Source organism: Aulonocara sp. 'chitande type north' Nkhata Bay, linkage group LG5 (assembly GCF_057382095.1).
Source record: "Aulonocara sp. 'chitande type north' Nkhata Bay isolate Kocher_YH1m ecotype deep benthic linkage group LG5, A_spYH_male_GT1.1, whole genome shotgun sequence".
Lineage (NCBI taxonomy): Eukaryota > Metazoa > Chordata > Actinopteri > Cichliformes > Cichlidae > Aulonocara > Aulonocara sp. 'chitande type north' Nkhata Bay.
Window position 1 is genome coordinate 13,371,436 of NC_141348.1, and position 15,757 is coordinate 13,387,192.

The 15,757-nt window shown below is 42.5% G+C and overlaps 1 protein-coding gene across 12 annotated transcripts in view; it reads left to right on the top strand.

Moving 5' to 3' along the window:
• The window catches only part of foxp1b (forkhead box P1b), a 154,956-nt gene that overhangs the window by 109,087 nt on the left and 30,112 nt on the right, over nucleotides 1-15,757 (top strand). For 9 of the 12 annotated variants that reach the window (XM_086291390.1, XM_086291394.1, XM_086291401.1 and 6 more), the window contains 2 exons: nucleotides 13,885-14,022; nucleotides 14,290-14,397. In XM_086291390.1, coding sequence (XP_086147516.1) covers nucleotides 13,885-14,022; nucleotides 14,290-14,397 — 246 coding nt within the window. Of the gene's footprint in view, nucleotides 1-6,456; nucleotides 6,586-13,884; nucleotides 14,023-14,289; nucleotides 14,398-15,757 lie in introns of those variants that run through there. The other 3 variants (XM_086291398.1, XM_086291399.1, XM_086291400.1) reach the window with 2 other exon arrangements.

A 15,757-nucleotide genomic window follows, 5' to 3' on the forward strand; every position in this document is an offset into this window, starting at 1 on the left:
ACAAACAGCTGCTATGCATGCTGGAAAGCAGCTAAACATACTTGACTGGTCAAAAAGCCAGTAAATTACATTGACAGAATGACACATGTAATTAAAAGAATCCATGCCGCTTTTACCTTTTGCGCTTCACACCTACAGTGGCACAACGACGAGAGCCGGCAACTCCCACCCCGCTAATTACCATTATCAGTGAAATGGTAGGGTTTGACTCATTAGTTCCATGTGCATTTAATTAGAGGCAGGCTGAAATTGGATTTAACTTATTACTTTTTCATGGATCACTTTCTTGTCATCACTTCAAATTGGATTGCAGCCCCAGGTAACTAATTATGCCAGCCGCAGGATCAGGAGTGGAGAAATAGGTAATTAGGAACAACACTGTCGGACCCTCGCTGATAGTCCACCAGCACCGAGGTGGGGGGAGGGGGGGAATTGATGCTCGTTTGTGGCAATGCACACGAGACCGGCTGGTTAACTACACCTCATTCCAAGGGAACCTGTGCACGCATCCACCTACTACAGGGGATTATGTGGCACCCGGGCAGGAGATGTTGTGTCAATATGGTGTCTATGCTCTGAGTGTAATATCCAGATTATGCTTGTTTCCCATCCAGGATTGTGTTTAAGATCAGCATTCAGTATGGTGAGGTACATGGCCAGCAGCCAGTTTCCTGCATCTACTGCTGAATGACAGCGACTGATTTCTGTCAGTCTGTGCTGATTGTAATGAGAATACATGAACGGCTGCTTTGAAGAGAGGCAGGTGCATAATGTAGCGTGTTAACAATTCAGGCTTTTAGCAGAGGTAGTTTGCTTGTGGAGAGGGAAAGTGATTGCTTTACTGAGAGCTTTGTTGTCCATATTAAAGTAAAGATCATCTTCTACCCTAAAAGTTTTTGCACTTATTGTAATTATGTGTTGGCCTTCTATTTTAAATGAGAAACACTATTCACAATTCACTGATAAATATTTCGCTGAACATTTTCATAATGTCAAAGGTGCATCACTTGTTATTCTTCAGACAGAGAAACTACAGATAATGTTTAAAAACCAGACAATTTCCTTATCTACACTATTACCAGCTGAAGCCTCGATCCTCTCTTCTTTCCCTTTTCTTTTCTCTCTTTCGTTCTCCTTTGCTCACTCTGTTCTCACACCATAGTGTACAGCCTCGCGGAGGGCATCTCCAGGTCAAAAGATAATGTCTTTTCAGTTTACAGGATGAAAGCCTTTTAAGTTAGAGAGCTCCCCTCCAATGCCCCTCCTCCTCCCCGCATTTGCTTTTCACATCCTTCATTTGTGGTCTGTTGGGGGGAAGCGTGATGTGACACAATCCAGGGGCCAAGCCTCTGTCTGACAGGACAGGGAGAAGCCGGCGGCTTTCCCTCCCTCTCCTACTGTTTTTGCAGTAGGCCCATGGCATTGTCCTGACACATGTATACCACAGAGCTCCAATCTGTAAGTCATTAGAGCACTAGGCCAAAGCCTGTCAGCTGGAGCTCAGCCAGTGCTGCAGGCTGATCTGAGGCAGCACTTCGAGGTGCCTCCGCAGTCTGGCCGGCCAGTGGCCCAAAGTGGCACAGCAGCGATCGCCCAGTGGCGAGGTGACAATAGGCAGGACTCTAGATTCATGTCATGGGTCGGTTATTGTGTGAAAAAAAAATCTCTGTGCATTTAGATTTAGTTTAGAGTGACATATAAATATATTTAAAGCATTATAGACCAGAAATATGAAGAAAAAGAAGTGCTGAGCATAGTGATAGAAGGAATAGTCGTTGATAATGCCGTTTGTAGCCTGATTTCACTCCGCTGTTACTGAAGTGAGTCATTCTTAGGGAAGTCGTTAAACATTTTAGCAGAGATATGCCCATTCACAAGAAAGTCACTTCATAAAATCATAGCAACAACAATGCAGTGTGTTATTCAGTTAGGGGCTGTCTCAAGGTGATTCTGTAATGAAATCTCATTCTGATGTGTGCATTGCTTTGAGGTGATAAATACTGTCAGGAAAGATCAGCACAAAGCCAAGACCGGTGCCGGGGAATAGGCCGTCTCTATGGTCGCTTGTTTTGCTTGTCATATTGTAAAAATGTATTATGTGTACTGTATATATTAGAACCAGGTTTGGGATAATCCTGTCAGAATGAAGTCATCTGTCCTGATTCCACATAGCCAAGTGGGAGGGAGGGGGGTGGTGGCGGTGGGAGCTCTCGCCCGGCCAAGTTGATGACTGTCGAATTGACTCCAGTCACAGAGCTGGGAGCCACTCTGCTGTTTGCAGGACCCTCTGTATTCATTGGAGGCCTGATGTTTCCCTTCAAGCAGTCAGCCTTCGCAACACTCCACCCCACTCAGTCATCCCCACGGATACACAAACATATACACTTCCCCTGAAATTTGTCGTATCTTTATGTCATCCTCTGGCGTTACGTCTTGATTTTAATGCTTGTCGTTTTTTTTGGAGTGATTCACACGCCCTTTGGAGAGCGGTAGAAGGATGGATGGGTGCACAGTCAGCCATAGCATTTATAAACACTAACAGCTATGCAAGGTGCAGTCAAGTCAGCATCAGCTCACAATGCAGTTTCTCTTTGGGTGTCAATGCACACTTTTGACAGCTTGGCAATTCTCTTATTCCATTTTCACTTTTGGTTAAGACTCGAATAAAGTAAACTGTTACTGCTTAGACAGCAGAAGAGTGATACAGATATACAGGTCGACACGAGGGCTTTATTTGGAGCATTTTATATTTGTGTTGGATGTTTAACAGCAGACCATAATTGTGCTTAACCGCTTTATCCATATAGTGTGCAGAAAAAGCCAAAGTAATGTAGTTCGTGATTAGACTCCTCTTTAGTCTTTAAAAAGCGATGACAGGAGCCACCCAAAGGCAGACAGGTTTCTACTCAAATCTGATAACTAACTGTAAATTTTATGCATAGCTCATCGCCCATGATAATGCATTATTTTGGTACATAGCAGAACCCAAATATCAAATGTCGCTCAGTAACTTATTTGCAGCTTTAGGTTTACTTGTGACGCTCTTTTAACCCTGGCAGCCACCGCAGAATCATTGTTATTGCTTAGTAAAAAGAACTGGGTTTCTTTGTATTAATATGGTTTTCGTTTTAAATCAAAGATGAATCAATCGCCAAAAAAGACAAGACAAAAATTCCCCCACCTCCCTAAATCGATGTTGCTCAAACCCAAAAGTGTTTTTGTTTTGACTAAGTGAAAAACCACACTAGTGCGCACTGGAAGCTCCGTTATATACTAGCTGGCATATCATCTCAGGAAATATTTTGCAAATACAGACTTCACATGTGCTGACTAAACAATGTGCTCCTGGTTGTCAAAATTAAAAGTAAATAACCAAAGCCATATATAATAGACCACGAGGAACATGGTGAGTCAGGCGTGACTTGCTGTAAGTCCTCTCTGCTCCGGGTGATAACCTCATTCGCTCAGAATGTGACTTACTCCTTCAGTAGTGTGCAGATATTTAAAGGCGGACTCGCTGTCTTTTATTTTTGATTGACTTAATAAACAGTAACAATATGCAAGAGTTTTATGCGAGAGAGGAACAAGGGCACAGAAGTGTAGAAAAAAATAATAACACGATAAATAAAAGATGCGATCGGTTTTGGTTTGGCTCTGAATAGAAACTCTCCACCTCTTCAAAAGTTGTTTGTGCTATTGTTTTACTGCTGCAGAAATGACATAGCGCTCTCCCGTGCGGCGTCAGTGCAAGTGAGTGGGTCACCAAATAACAGTTTTTTTTCCCCTTAAATCAAAAGTCACTTCTTTCTGAACTTTGCAAAGTGTGAAGTTTTGCTGTAGCTCGGAAAACACACTTTGTTCGATTTACAATTGTTTCTTAAAAGCTTTGTACTTTTGAAATAACATTTGAAATGGAAATAACAGGGAAAAAATATGTTATGTAGGTTATATTAAATAGAGCAGCTGTTATTTATATAGGTCCCACACCTGCCCTGCTGAGTCTCTGCCAGTAAACAATAAAATACTCCAAACACACAAGAGGAGAGGAAAAAAGGGTGTGTTTGTTTTCTCATGACAATGGTCCAGGTCACCAGCGCTTTTCAAGAAAAGCAATGAGAATGAATTTGTTCTCCGCTTCCACTCCATTTCCCTACTTGTCTTAATGTAGTAGCAGTAAGACACTGGTTGGCATGCCGGTGCAGCTTATTCACTGGCTGCGTTAGTGTTTTGGGAAGGCTTTGTAATTGGAGCCGAGTCGTTATCTTCAGCCATAGCTCAGGCCAGACATTAACTCATACTTTCACTCTAACTCGAGCAGGAAATGGGAGTATTTTATAATGTCATCCACTCTGTCATGAACACAATCGCTCAGTACTCTCGGTAAACTATCACAAGGGACGGGTTCAAGGCTCAAGGCTCAAGAATATTGATGTTTCTGTGTGCACAGGAACAAAAAAAAATCCACATAGGGTGTGTATCACATCGACACATATGTGTAATTATTTTACATGGCGCAGGCACAGAGGCAATGGATTAGAAAGACAGTATGTGAGAGGAGAAGCTTGAACTGTGTGTCTGCTAAATTTATCATGAGGCCTTTGGGAGCGTTGAAATGAGAACAGTGGCCTATTACTGCTAAGAAGGTGTTTTATTGAGAATACGCCGACATGCCACCCCAGGGAGAGTGCCGGGGGAGAATAGCGTGGCCGTAGCCTAAACCACTTTGTGCGTGTTTGCGTGTGCATGCGTGTAGTTGCAAGCACATGGCTGCGTGTCACTCTCTTTTTGTGTGAGGCGTCTTGAGGGTGTCAGATAGAAAATAAAAGCCCCTTTTCTTCCACTTAATTATTCACTATGATACGTATTGGAATTGTCACTTTTGACACTTGAGGTGTCCCAGTCAATAATTTATATAGGTCAGGCCAGCTTAGCAGAGCTCATTGTTAGTTATTAGCAGATGAGAGCAGTGGCTTGTTATGCAGGCGCTCTGTTTATTTTACCAGTGTGTTTGCGGACTGGAATGTATCCCATGAACATTCCTTCATCCTTGGCCAAGGGTTTATAGCTGTTGATATGAGCTGTGTTTTAGAGCTCTGTTATTCAGCTCTGTGTTTATTGTCATGATAATTAACAAAGTGAGGTGTTAATCTTTCCTCGTGCTTTTGTCTAATTCTTTTAAGTGGGTTGCACAACTTAGTAACCCTGATTTTAATGTTGTTACAGAAGTGGGACTGATTAAGAACTCATTCCATTTTCTCATGTTTAGATGTGCTACAGAGTGGAATGTAATTAAATGTTTATAAATATTGTTCAGGAGTAGGTAGCTCAATTGAAAGATAAGACATATAGGTTGTCAGCAGTCAGGGCTTTCGCCCTACTGTCTCTCCCTGGGAGTTCAGTAAGATCTCCAGTAGGTGGCAGGGTCCTGTTTTCTTCTTCTGTCTTTTCCACTTGCTGAGTGCACACGGGTGTTAAAGAGTGTGATGATATCATGACAGCTAATTGCTCTCATTGGGATGGAGTTGGATGGATTGCCTGGTAGCTGGTGTAATGTTAGCTGTTAATGTAAGTGGTTTTAGCTTGTCTGAGGCCAAATTGAGGGATAAGTGTTTAAAAACTGGTTTGAAATTTTTTTTATGCTGCTGTGGTTGATTTTATGGCTGAATACTCGCAAACTTGGTTTTGCATATTATTACTGGTTGATTCCTATAGTAAACTCTGTAAGTACAAACTATAAAAAGATTGGCATTAGTACAGAAAATACAAAGCTACCCTAATCTCATAATTATATTATTTTAGGCTAAAATAGAATTTGTTTTTCTTGGGAAATTTTAAAGGAAGAAAATAGCTACAAAGCCTTGTGAATTGTTTGTGCGCATTTAGTGTTTTCAGCATGTAAAATGAGTTGTGCCTTTGTTCCAGCACTGTAAACAATTCCATTTAGCAGAACAATAAAGAGGCTGATAGCAAGGCCAGTTTTCTTTCTTTCCGCTAGATAGCTGTGTTTACTTATCTGTTGTTTAATTAAAGGGCCTCTTTTCTTTAAGTTCCCATTGTTTCAATTGCACGGCCCGAGTCCCGGCAGGGGTCAAAGGGTTAACAGCCGTCAACTGTGCCTTTTTTTCTCTGCCTCTCCCTCTCTCTCTCTCTTTCTCTTTCTCCTTTTTTTTTAAAGGGGCCCCCACACAAAGGCACAGTTTCACCTGCAGCCCAGCCCGCGGCTTCCTATTGTGTGGCCCCATTTGAATTGATTATGTTTAGAAGGCTGGTTGTGATTGGTGGAGAAGGGCGTGGTTGATTGGATAGTTTTGTATCTTGTCAGCCAGGGAGCAACCTTGTGCGTGCAATCTGTCTGTATCCTGAGGAAGGTTGGAGACTCCACAGCACAGCAGCGCTTGTTCTCAGCCTCTCTGCCTGCCAGCCTGCGCGCCCCTACCTCTCTCTCTCTCTCTTACTTACTCACACTCGCTCTCTCTCTCCCTCCCTCTCTCTCTTCCCCTCGCTGCTCGACTCTCCGCTCTGCTTCACTCCACACCGCGTGGCCCGGCACTCTGTTTACCCTGCCAGCTAAATGGAGTTTGTCAGGTTTGTCAATATGATTGATTTCTGTGATTTTGCCAGCTTTCTTGTATGAAAAAACTTGACAATTTAATTTGAAGAGGGAAAAGGAGAAAAGGAGTTTTATTGTCTGTCCATTGTTGACGTTCTGTCATTGTAGCTGGTTAATTTTGTCATGCTTCTTCCTATGGGAAGAGTAGTTATCCAGGGTTTACTTTGTTGTTAAGATGCTGTCAGTTTGCATGCTTGCTGTGTTAAGAGAGATATATAAAGTCATGTATGTTAGATTTATTGTCTCTAAATGTGTTGCCTTTCAGAGCAAGACTGTATGGAGATGATGTCTCTGTTTGTCTGTGCTGTTAGTTGTTTTCAGGAATTTGGCTTTTTACTGTAAGCTTGTGCAACAGTTTCCTCTGCCTTGCCTAACCACATACATGAAGTTTCTCACTGACACTTTACAGTGTTTGTTTAGTTTTGTTGACTTTGCTGATAGTGAGCTAACCAGTTAAGCAGGATCTAATACTGTACACGTTCAAATTATGGAAAGTTCTAGGAAAAACAGGAGACAGGTTTGCCAGCTCTTTTACTTTCATTTGTGTGTGTTTTTGTATTTTGCTCTTTTTTTTTTTTTTTTTTTTAGAAAATACTTGTTAAGCTTCATTGTTTACATCCTTGAATTAAGGGTGTGCGAGTACTTGTTTTCTCCAAATTATGTTTTGCTAGTTGTGTATTTTGTGACTTGTTCCCCAGAGTTAATGAGTGCTGGTCAGACTTTGCTTGCTCTAATGGCCTGGACTAATCCTCAGTCTCCTCATGGTGTCACAGTGAATTAAGACAGTGGCTGGCACAGCTCTATATTTGACACCGTCACCACAAACCACGTTGGAGACACGCTGTCACTCTAAATGTCATCGCTCATGTCTTTCTGAAAAGTTAGTGTGCGAATGTTGGTGCGGGCCTATGCGTGTGTGTCGGCACTTGCAATAAAAGGATTGCAAAATACATTTAAGGGGGAAAGTTGTGGTCAATTTGCTCCATTTTTCTACTGTCAAGTTTGAATCCTCCTTGACAGTTTTGAGGTTTTACACAGAAGACAGTTATTGACTTTCTGTTGTTTAATGACCTCAAGTATTTTTACTGCAGTCATTTAAGTAATACGCTCATATAGCAACAGAAGAACTTGTGTTTTTTTTCCCTTTTTTGAAGTGTTTTTGTTGTATTTCTCAGCATTTCTGAAACTTTTTTTCCCCTTTGGTACAGTCTTTCAACTCTCACAGCTAAGAAAGTGGACAGGAGGAGAGATGGAGCAGATTATCAGATAGTTGAGAAGCAGGACAGCGAAGCCTAAACAGGGCAGTGTTCGCCGTAATGTTGTGCAGCTGTGCAGCCGAGACTCGCAGTTTGGGAGAGCTGGAGTGCGAGCTGATTGGGTTGACAGTTTGTAATCAAAGTTGATTTATTGTTCATTAGTAGTGCATTAGCCCTTTCAGGCTGGGGCGTTATTTGTGCAGTGGCCTGTCAAGGCGAGGGGCTGCCAGCACCTGTCATTTCTAAACCATGACATAGGCAACCAGATATTAGCTGTGTACCCGGAGAGGGGGGCACACGGGGGTAGCCTGCAGAGCCCCACGGCTCACTGGGATATCCTTTACAGGGACGGTCTTTGCTTTGTACTGGAGCAGGCAGGCAAGACAGAGAGGAGAGACGGGGGAATAGTTTAGCAGTGATATAGTGAGCCACCAGCTGCTCTCTGCTGTTATTCTCTGGCTTTCCCGACTAAAACATGTTTTTACTTGAAAAAGGCTTGCAATCGTTTTTCCTTTTTTTTTTTTTCTTTTTTTTGCCCGTTGCTATTTGGAGAATGTGCATCTCTGTTTCAAACGGGGAAGATTAACATTACACTTGAGATGCCATGTGTTTCAAAAGGTTGAGATGGTAGGATAATGATGAGATTACATGGTGTAGAGTGTTTTATGGCAGAAGGTCTTTTTAACCATTCATCTAAGTCCCAGCCTATATATTTCTAAAGTATTAAAGGGAGCCTATTGTCATGTTGCATCTAGAAAATAAGGGTGGATTATTGGGACTGAAACACTTCTTCTTCTTTTTTTCTCCATATACTGGTTTTTACTTAATTCCAAAAACATGCTGCTGTCAGTGTGAATTTATTTCAATATAATTTATATAATTTAATTATTTGGCTGTTCACTTAAAAACAGCATTAAGAGTGTCAAGAAGCAACATAATTTGTGTCCCTCTTGTCTGCCGTCATGGAAACAAGGATTAGCTTTGCCTTGCTGGTGTGCAGAGAATAGAAACAATCTGTACGAGGATGTGTCAGCCATTGTCTTTTGACTACACTTTCATTTGAAAGGGATTTCAGAGGCTGTGATCTTAATTAAATCTCAACTGACTCGAATAATGCATCTGAAAACACGCAGCGTTGCGTAACCGTGTAAAGCTGGTGAACTAAAGATCACGGGCGCACAGTTTATATGAACAGCGGTCGTAAGATGTTTCCGGGAAAGGTGCAAACATCGAACAGTTGTGTGTAGGACATCACTCACCGAGAATTTGGTTTGCTTGGTTTCAGAACTCAAAATACCTTGTAAAATACATACTTGGAGGTGTGGCTTGAAAAGGTCAGAAAGAATGACAGGACAGTGAGTCACACACCAAAATGTATGATACACTCCTTTCTTTTAATTTTTTTGTAAGCAAAAGAAACAAAGAATTGTATCAGAAGTATTTGAACCACCTTTAATATAATATTTTAACACAATTTTCATTTTTTTTATAAAATCCAAGTCAAATCTTCTTTTTTTTTTAATACAAAAGTGAACATTTTAAATACCAAAGTGTGATCGTGATGCGGCACAAGTGTGTGCGTTTGAGGGGGAAGAGGGAGGGCGACCTATGTGCGCTCCCTCAGCGGTGGTCACCTGCAGTGGCGGCTCCCTCCAGTGTGGGAAACGGCGTCCAGGTCGCAGCTCGGCTGTTATTGCTGGGGCGAGAGCTTGCTCACGTTGCCGTGCAGTTTGTTTGTTTAAACCCGATGCTGGGTCGAGCTCCGGCGAAAACCTGTTTGTTTGTAGTCGTCGAGTTAATTAAAACGCAATCTTAACTTTTGTTTTTACAGTTGTTGCAAATAATTTGAGTCTCGCTCCCCCTCACACATCTCCGCCCCGAACTCAGAAGATATAGTGCATGGTAAATGTGGCTGTGATTATCCTGTTTATCTGAGCTGTAAATATTTTTAAAACAGCTTGATTGTGGATGACAAGAAAGGAATTATGGTGGTCTAACATATGTTGGGATTATTTAGTACTTGTGTCCTACTTTTTACATTTAAATTCTGCTGCATAATTCACATTGTGTTGTTTTCCCAATAATGACAACCACAAACAAAATATAAATCAAGATATTCTGATTATTACTATTATTATTATTATTATTATTATTATTATTATTACAATAATCATTATTATTATTGTTGTTGTTACAATTATTATTAGGGGGAAAGGTTATTGGTGTGAATCTATTTTTTAGGGGAAATTCTCTCCACTCCAAAGATTTCAATCAACCTGAATGGCTAATGTGGAATTAGTCTTTCCAGTCTTGTCGACGACTAATTATGTTCACACATCACTTAAGTACAATAGCTCCCGTGAAATCCTCATTTCGGCGACATTTTCATGCAGGAGATCATAGTCGGGATGGGAAGTCGTTTCCTTGCGCCACAGCAGGCCAAGGTAAAACAACAGCATCAAACGGACTGGGGCTGGTATTTCTTCTTTACTTCTCCATTCCATTTGATGCCCCCACAAAACAACACGACCCCAGGGAATACAAATGAAAATTTGATAATTCTCTCTGCTTTTCTTTCTTTCTCCCCCTTTTTTTTCTGCGTCTTCGTATCTTTCAGTGAAACGTCTTTGTCGGGCTCACTGACATTCACCTCCTCGTCCCTCATTGCTGCTCCTCTTAATTGCCTTAGTGTGAAAAAAGGCGCTATCGTGCAGCCTCATTCACCTTACTCCTCTTCGCCGTGCTTTGACCTCTGACTTGTGATAGGAGGGGGATCTTCATTAACTCTGAATCAGTGACTCTAAAATGTTTTCAGATCTGGGGTGTGTTCCCTCATTAGATTATCGCATTTTGCACTCTTCTCTTGTTAGTTTCTCACAGACAGACGTTGTCCCACCGTAGGTGTCCCTTTATGACAAATGTTTCCTGTACTGTGTGCTGGCGCTTTTTCAGAAGTGGAGCAGTAAACAAGAGGAATATTTTAATAATTTTTTAGTTTTTTCAAATTGAGGAAAACACTTTTTAAAAAAAATAATTTTATCATGTTAAGTATTAACATTTAAATTCCTTTTTAAATGTTTTTTTTATAGTATGACATTTTTATACTCAATGTGCCGTGCATGTTTCTTTTTGTGCATGTGAAAAATGTGGTTTTGCTCTTTATATACAATGTATTATGGGCTGCACGTGTGCCTGTATGTACTTGTGGCAGTTAACATGCCACAGTTCTGTGCATGGGTGTGTTTGTCTGCGTCTGTGTGTTTGGCCAGCAGGCCTGTGCTGGTACAGTATATTGCCTCCAGTCACTGTGCAGCTGTGTGAGAATGTTCCAGGTTTGAATGTTTATGTATGGGAGGCACCTGGAGAGCACCACACCTTCATGAAATTCATAAACGTCAGCTATTTCTGGCATCCTCAGAATGTCCTCTTTTTCACACTCTCATATTGGTGGAGTAGATTAGAGCTGGGCTCAGTGGATCCCTCCAGTTATTAGCCCAGTACGGGTCTCCTTTTAGACTATCTTTAGATGGTGATATATTTTTGTGGATCATTTGGAGTCATGATGTTATCCAAGAGATAAGGGAGTGCACCATATGGGAGTGCTCTAAATGGCGACTGGCGTCCTGTGTTTGCGTTAAATGGGCACGATACAGCGGCCAAGGCAATATTTTTCAGTTAAAGTGCTCCTCCCGCCCTTCCACTCAATAGGATCCAGTCTTAGGCAGATTTTCACTCCTTCAGCACAGGATTAAATGGTAGTAGTTACATTGATCAATAGGTTAAGAAGCATACAATCCCTCTTGCTGCTAATGACCTCAGTAGTAATGGGTAATAAAATGGGGGTCTGTAATAGCCTCTTGCTGGGGCTGTTCACGGAGGAGGCTGCTCTAACTGTAGTTACTGAGAGCCAGATGCTCTTGACAAGGCGAAGTGTGAAACCGTGATGAGATACACACCTCAGGTGTAAAGAATTAAGACAGTTACACTGAAGGAAATCTCTGTGTAATTTGTAATGAAATCGACAGTTATTGAGATCTGGTTAAGTGTATAAAACCTCTGTGTTAACTCGAAGTTTGCTCTCCCCTTTTCCACATCACACTGTGTAATATGGCATGACAAAATGATTATACATTTGAAACGAAGACAAAATTTGCAGCCTTTACACGCTGGTAAAAAATAGAGCGTGACTAATATGGAGTAGATTTTTTACGCATGTAGTAAAAGTGAAGTTTGTGGAGAAAAAAAAGGGGGGGGGGGGGGGGGGGGCATTTTTATTTATCCTCTTTTGGAGGGGGTAAATGCCACATTTCGACGTGCACTGCATATCACATCATGTACGGGTTTGCATGTCAGCAAGACCAGGCTGCTTGGTTGACCTTCAGAATAGTTCATCAAAATTAGTGATGCCCAGAAAAAAGGACTTCGCTGGATAATGACTGTGAAATTAGGAAATGGGAGGCCGAGGCTATGCAAATGACAGGACAAGTCATGTGCAAAAGTCAAGATGAACTGCATATTAAGACATAATACAGGGGGGAATTAATATTGCATTTTCCTCCTCGCACCCCTTGCGCCTCCTGCTGAAAATAAGAAATGTGAAGTGTGTGTTGGTCCTGGGTGGGGCTGACCCTCCTTCATTCTCTTGGGTTTGGAAGAACATATCCCAGTGTAGTCTGGCACGGCTCAATAAAGTTAACAGAGAGCATCAAAGCTGCTCCGTTCTGTTTGACATCACTGCCCTTTCCTCTGCATTTTCACTACAAGCTGTTCATTATGGCAGTGCTTTGTTTTTGTTTTATGCTACAATGGGGAGAGTGAATAAGGTGATATGGATGCAGGGCGTGTGTCAAGAAAAGCCCCTTCGTTACCGGACGAGATTTTAAACAGCTAAATTGCATTCAGAAAAGCATGAAAAATTCAGAGGGGTGTCATTAGCTTTAAGGTGACCACACAATTTGGGTAACCTTGGTGAAGACAGTCTGTCACCGGTTATGTCTGCTCTATCGGCTGCTGACATCAGCCTGAAAGAGTACATTTTAATACTCGCTTATGCACACACAGATACTAATGTATTCGTGCACAAAAAGAACCACAGCCGCAACATGTTAACAACTGCAAAGACGCCGCAGTATACAAGCATATCTCCATCGCTGTTTGTCATCCAAATGTCAGGGAAAGGAGCTTTTAATGGTATTGCACATCATAGCAGTGAGTGGCAGCATCCAGACACACTCCAAGTCCCCTATGTCGCTGGAGCAATTAAGGCACCCTGACAACTGTGGGGGCTCTTTCGGTGTCACAACAAATCACTTGTTTTGAGGAGTCATGCACTCACACCTTTCTGCAGGGAGTTAGTTAGGGGCCCGTGTGTTCTTCACCATGGCTCCTCCTCCAGGCGCTCTATATCTTCACAATAATAGATCGCTGTTGACAGCATCTCTAATGAAATGTTCTCACATGACATGTCGTGCATGCGCGACAAGCGAACCACAGCATTTTTGGAGGCAATCTTTCACGTCTTCAGGTATGACACATTTGCCGCGTCGTGCAAACGGCGATGCTTATTGGAGCTTCGCCGTTTGTAAATGCAGATCATATCGGGTTTTGTGGAGGGGGTATGTGCGAGAGAGGGGAAGGTGGAAGGATGGAAGTCGGGGTGGACGTGTTGACCCACGCCTGGCTCTCTTGTGTCCTTTAGCCTGTCTCAGTCTGGTGTGGTGTCATAATGGTTAGAGGGGCGAAATGTGTGTGTTAGATGTTTGCTGGAGGTCATGTGCAGATTGCAACACTTCAAGATGACACTTGAGATGAATTCCTAGAATGCATCAAAGCCTCTTATAGTCTATTATGTTTGTCTAATGTGTGTCTTTGTTTTTTGTTGAGCTACATTTTTTTACCCTACCTTGCTTGTAGGCTGTAGCACACATGTGACAGTAAACAAGAAGGAGCCAGTGTTGAGGATGGATTGCTTTTTGCTTCCTGCACTAATTAACAGCTATCTGCTTGTTGTGTGTGCAGGTTCCAGTGTCAGTGGCTATGATGACACCTCAAGTGATAACTCCACAGCAAATGCAGCAGATTCTTCAGCAACAAGTCCTGAGCCCTCAGCAGCTCCAGGTTCTTCTCCAGCAGCAACAGGCCCTCATGTTACAACAGGTAACGTACATTCATGCTACCAGTAATCTTCTTCAGACGGGGCCATCAAGTTTCAGATGGTGAATGTCTCAGCTTGAAATGAAAATCTTCTTATGTATAGACCATGTTTCACAAAGATAAATTCACTTTGAACTGCTATTCTCCTTTCTTTTCTAAGCCTCAAAGACAGCATCCCTCAAAGTGTTGAAAATTCTCACAAAATCCACTGCCAGGTTTGCATGACTGATAGACTTTGCTTCACATGTCACCCTCCCGTCTCTTCTGCAGCAGCAACTCCAAGAATTCTACAAGAAGCAGCAGGAACAACTCCACCTCCAGCTCCTCCAGCAGCAGCAGCAACAGCAGCAACATGCAGGCAGCAAGCAGAGTAAAGAGGTAAGCTGACATCACTCCAGCCGCCTGCCATTACCAAACATTGGCCAGACAGAGTACGGAAGGCATGCGTGCTCCCTCCCTCAACTCCATCTGCTTTCAGCCTGTGGTTAAAGCAGAGACGGGGGGAGAATCAAGTGCACTCATGCTTCTGATTAGCATGTCAGACTGGCTGGATAAATGGTAACAACTGACTTATACTGTGCTAAGAATCCAGTGTCTCTTTTTTGGACCTGTCTCCACATTAAATGTATAATATGTTACAGAAAAGACTCAGGCCATTGTTGTAGTTTTTTTTCTAGTAAACAAGTGTCCTAAGCAACAAAGAGATGACCGTTCCTCTGAGCCTTGTGTAGGACATAATGAAAGGCAGAAGGGAGAAAGGCAGAAACACAGAGCATATAAATCTGAGAGGCTTTTCTCGGTAATTAACATGGAAATGGCAGAGGAAAAGAAGGCATGTAATTGTGAGATATCAGTGCAGAGAGCGCTTCCAGCTTTGTTGCCCATGTTGAGTTTTTTTTCACCATTTTTCTTTCTTGCTTTCCCTCCTTCGCTCCCCGTAGTGCAGCGAGGCTTGCTCATAGGCAGCGGCTTAATGCGTGTTAATGACAGGCGGATACAGGCATCACTGTGGACGAAGCAAATTATTATTGTGCGGTCAGAAGAAGTTCAAAGACGATCTGGGAATTTTCACTCTTGTCCCCGTTGAGTTCCAATGTTTGGAGAGTAAAGGAAACACAGAAAATTAAGCCCGGCGTTAAAAGCGGACCCACGCTCATCCACGCATGCTCACTCCCGCACACGTCCGCGTGCTGTCGAAGCACCCAACTTCAAAGTCGTAGCTCCCTAATTAATGAACTGCGGGCTTCAGTTTGGACAAGTTGTGGCGTGATGCTCCCATAAATCAACATGACAGCAGAGCTCCTCGGCCTCAGATAGGGCCTGTCACCAAGTCGCATCTGATGTAAACACTAGAGGAGCAAGGGAGAAAAAGAGGGGGAGGCGAGGGGGGCAGACAAGGAGGTGCAATTGATCAGTTGAATGGAGCATGAGAATAAAAGAAAAAACTACTTTTGAAGCATATTATGTATGATCACAGGAAATGGATGCAGCCTCGAGAGGCTCTCCCCTTCTGCCGATGTTTTCTTTCTCTTCCCCATCGCACTCGCTCTCTCTCTCTCTTTCAGTCGCATTTCTAGCAGCCATCAAAAGACAGAATAAGAATTATGCAGTGAATCCCCTGTGGCTGCCAGACAATAACCCCCTGTTGTTGCTTTGTGCCTCTTTTATTTTAAAGACATCAAAATTTAGTTTTTCAAAGATCTTTAACTTTATATTTGAAGCTTGACAATAAAGGGCT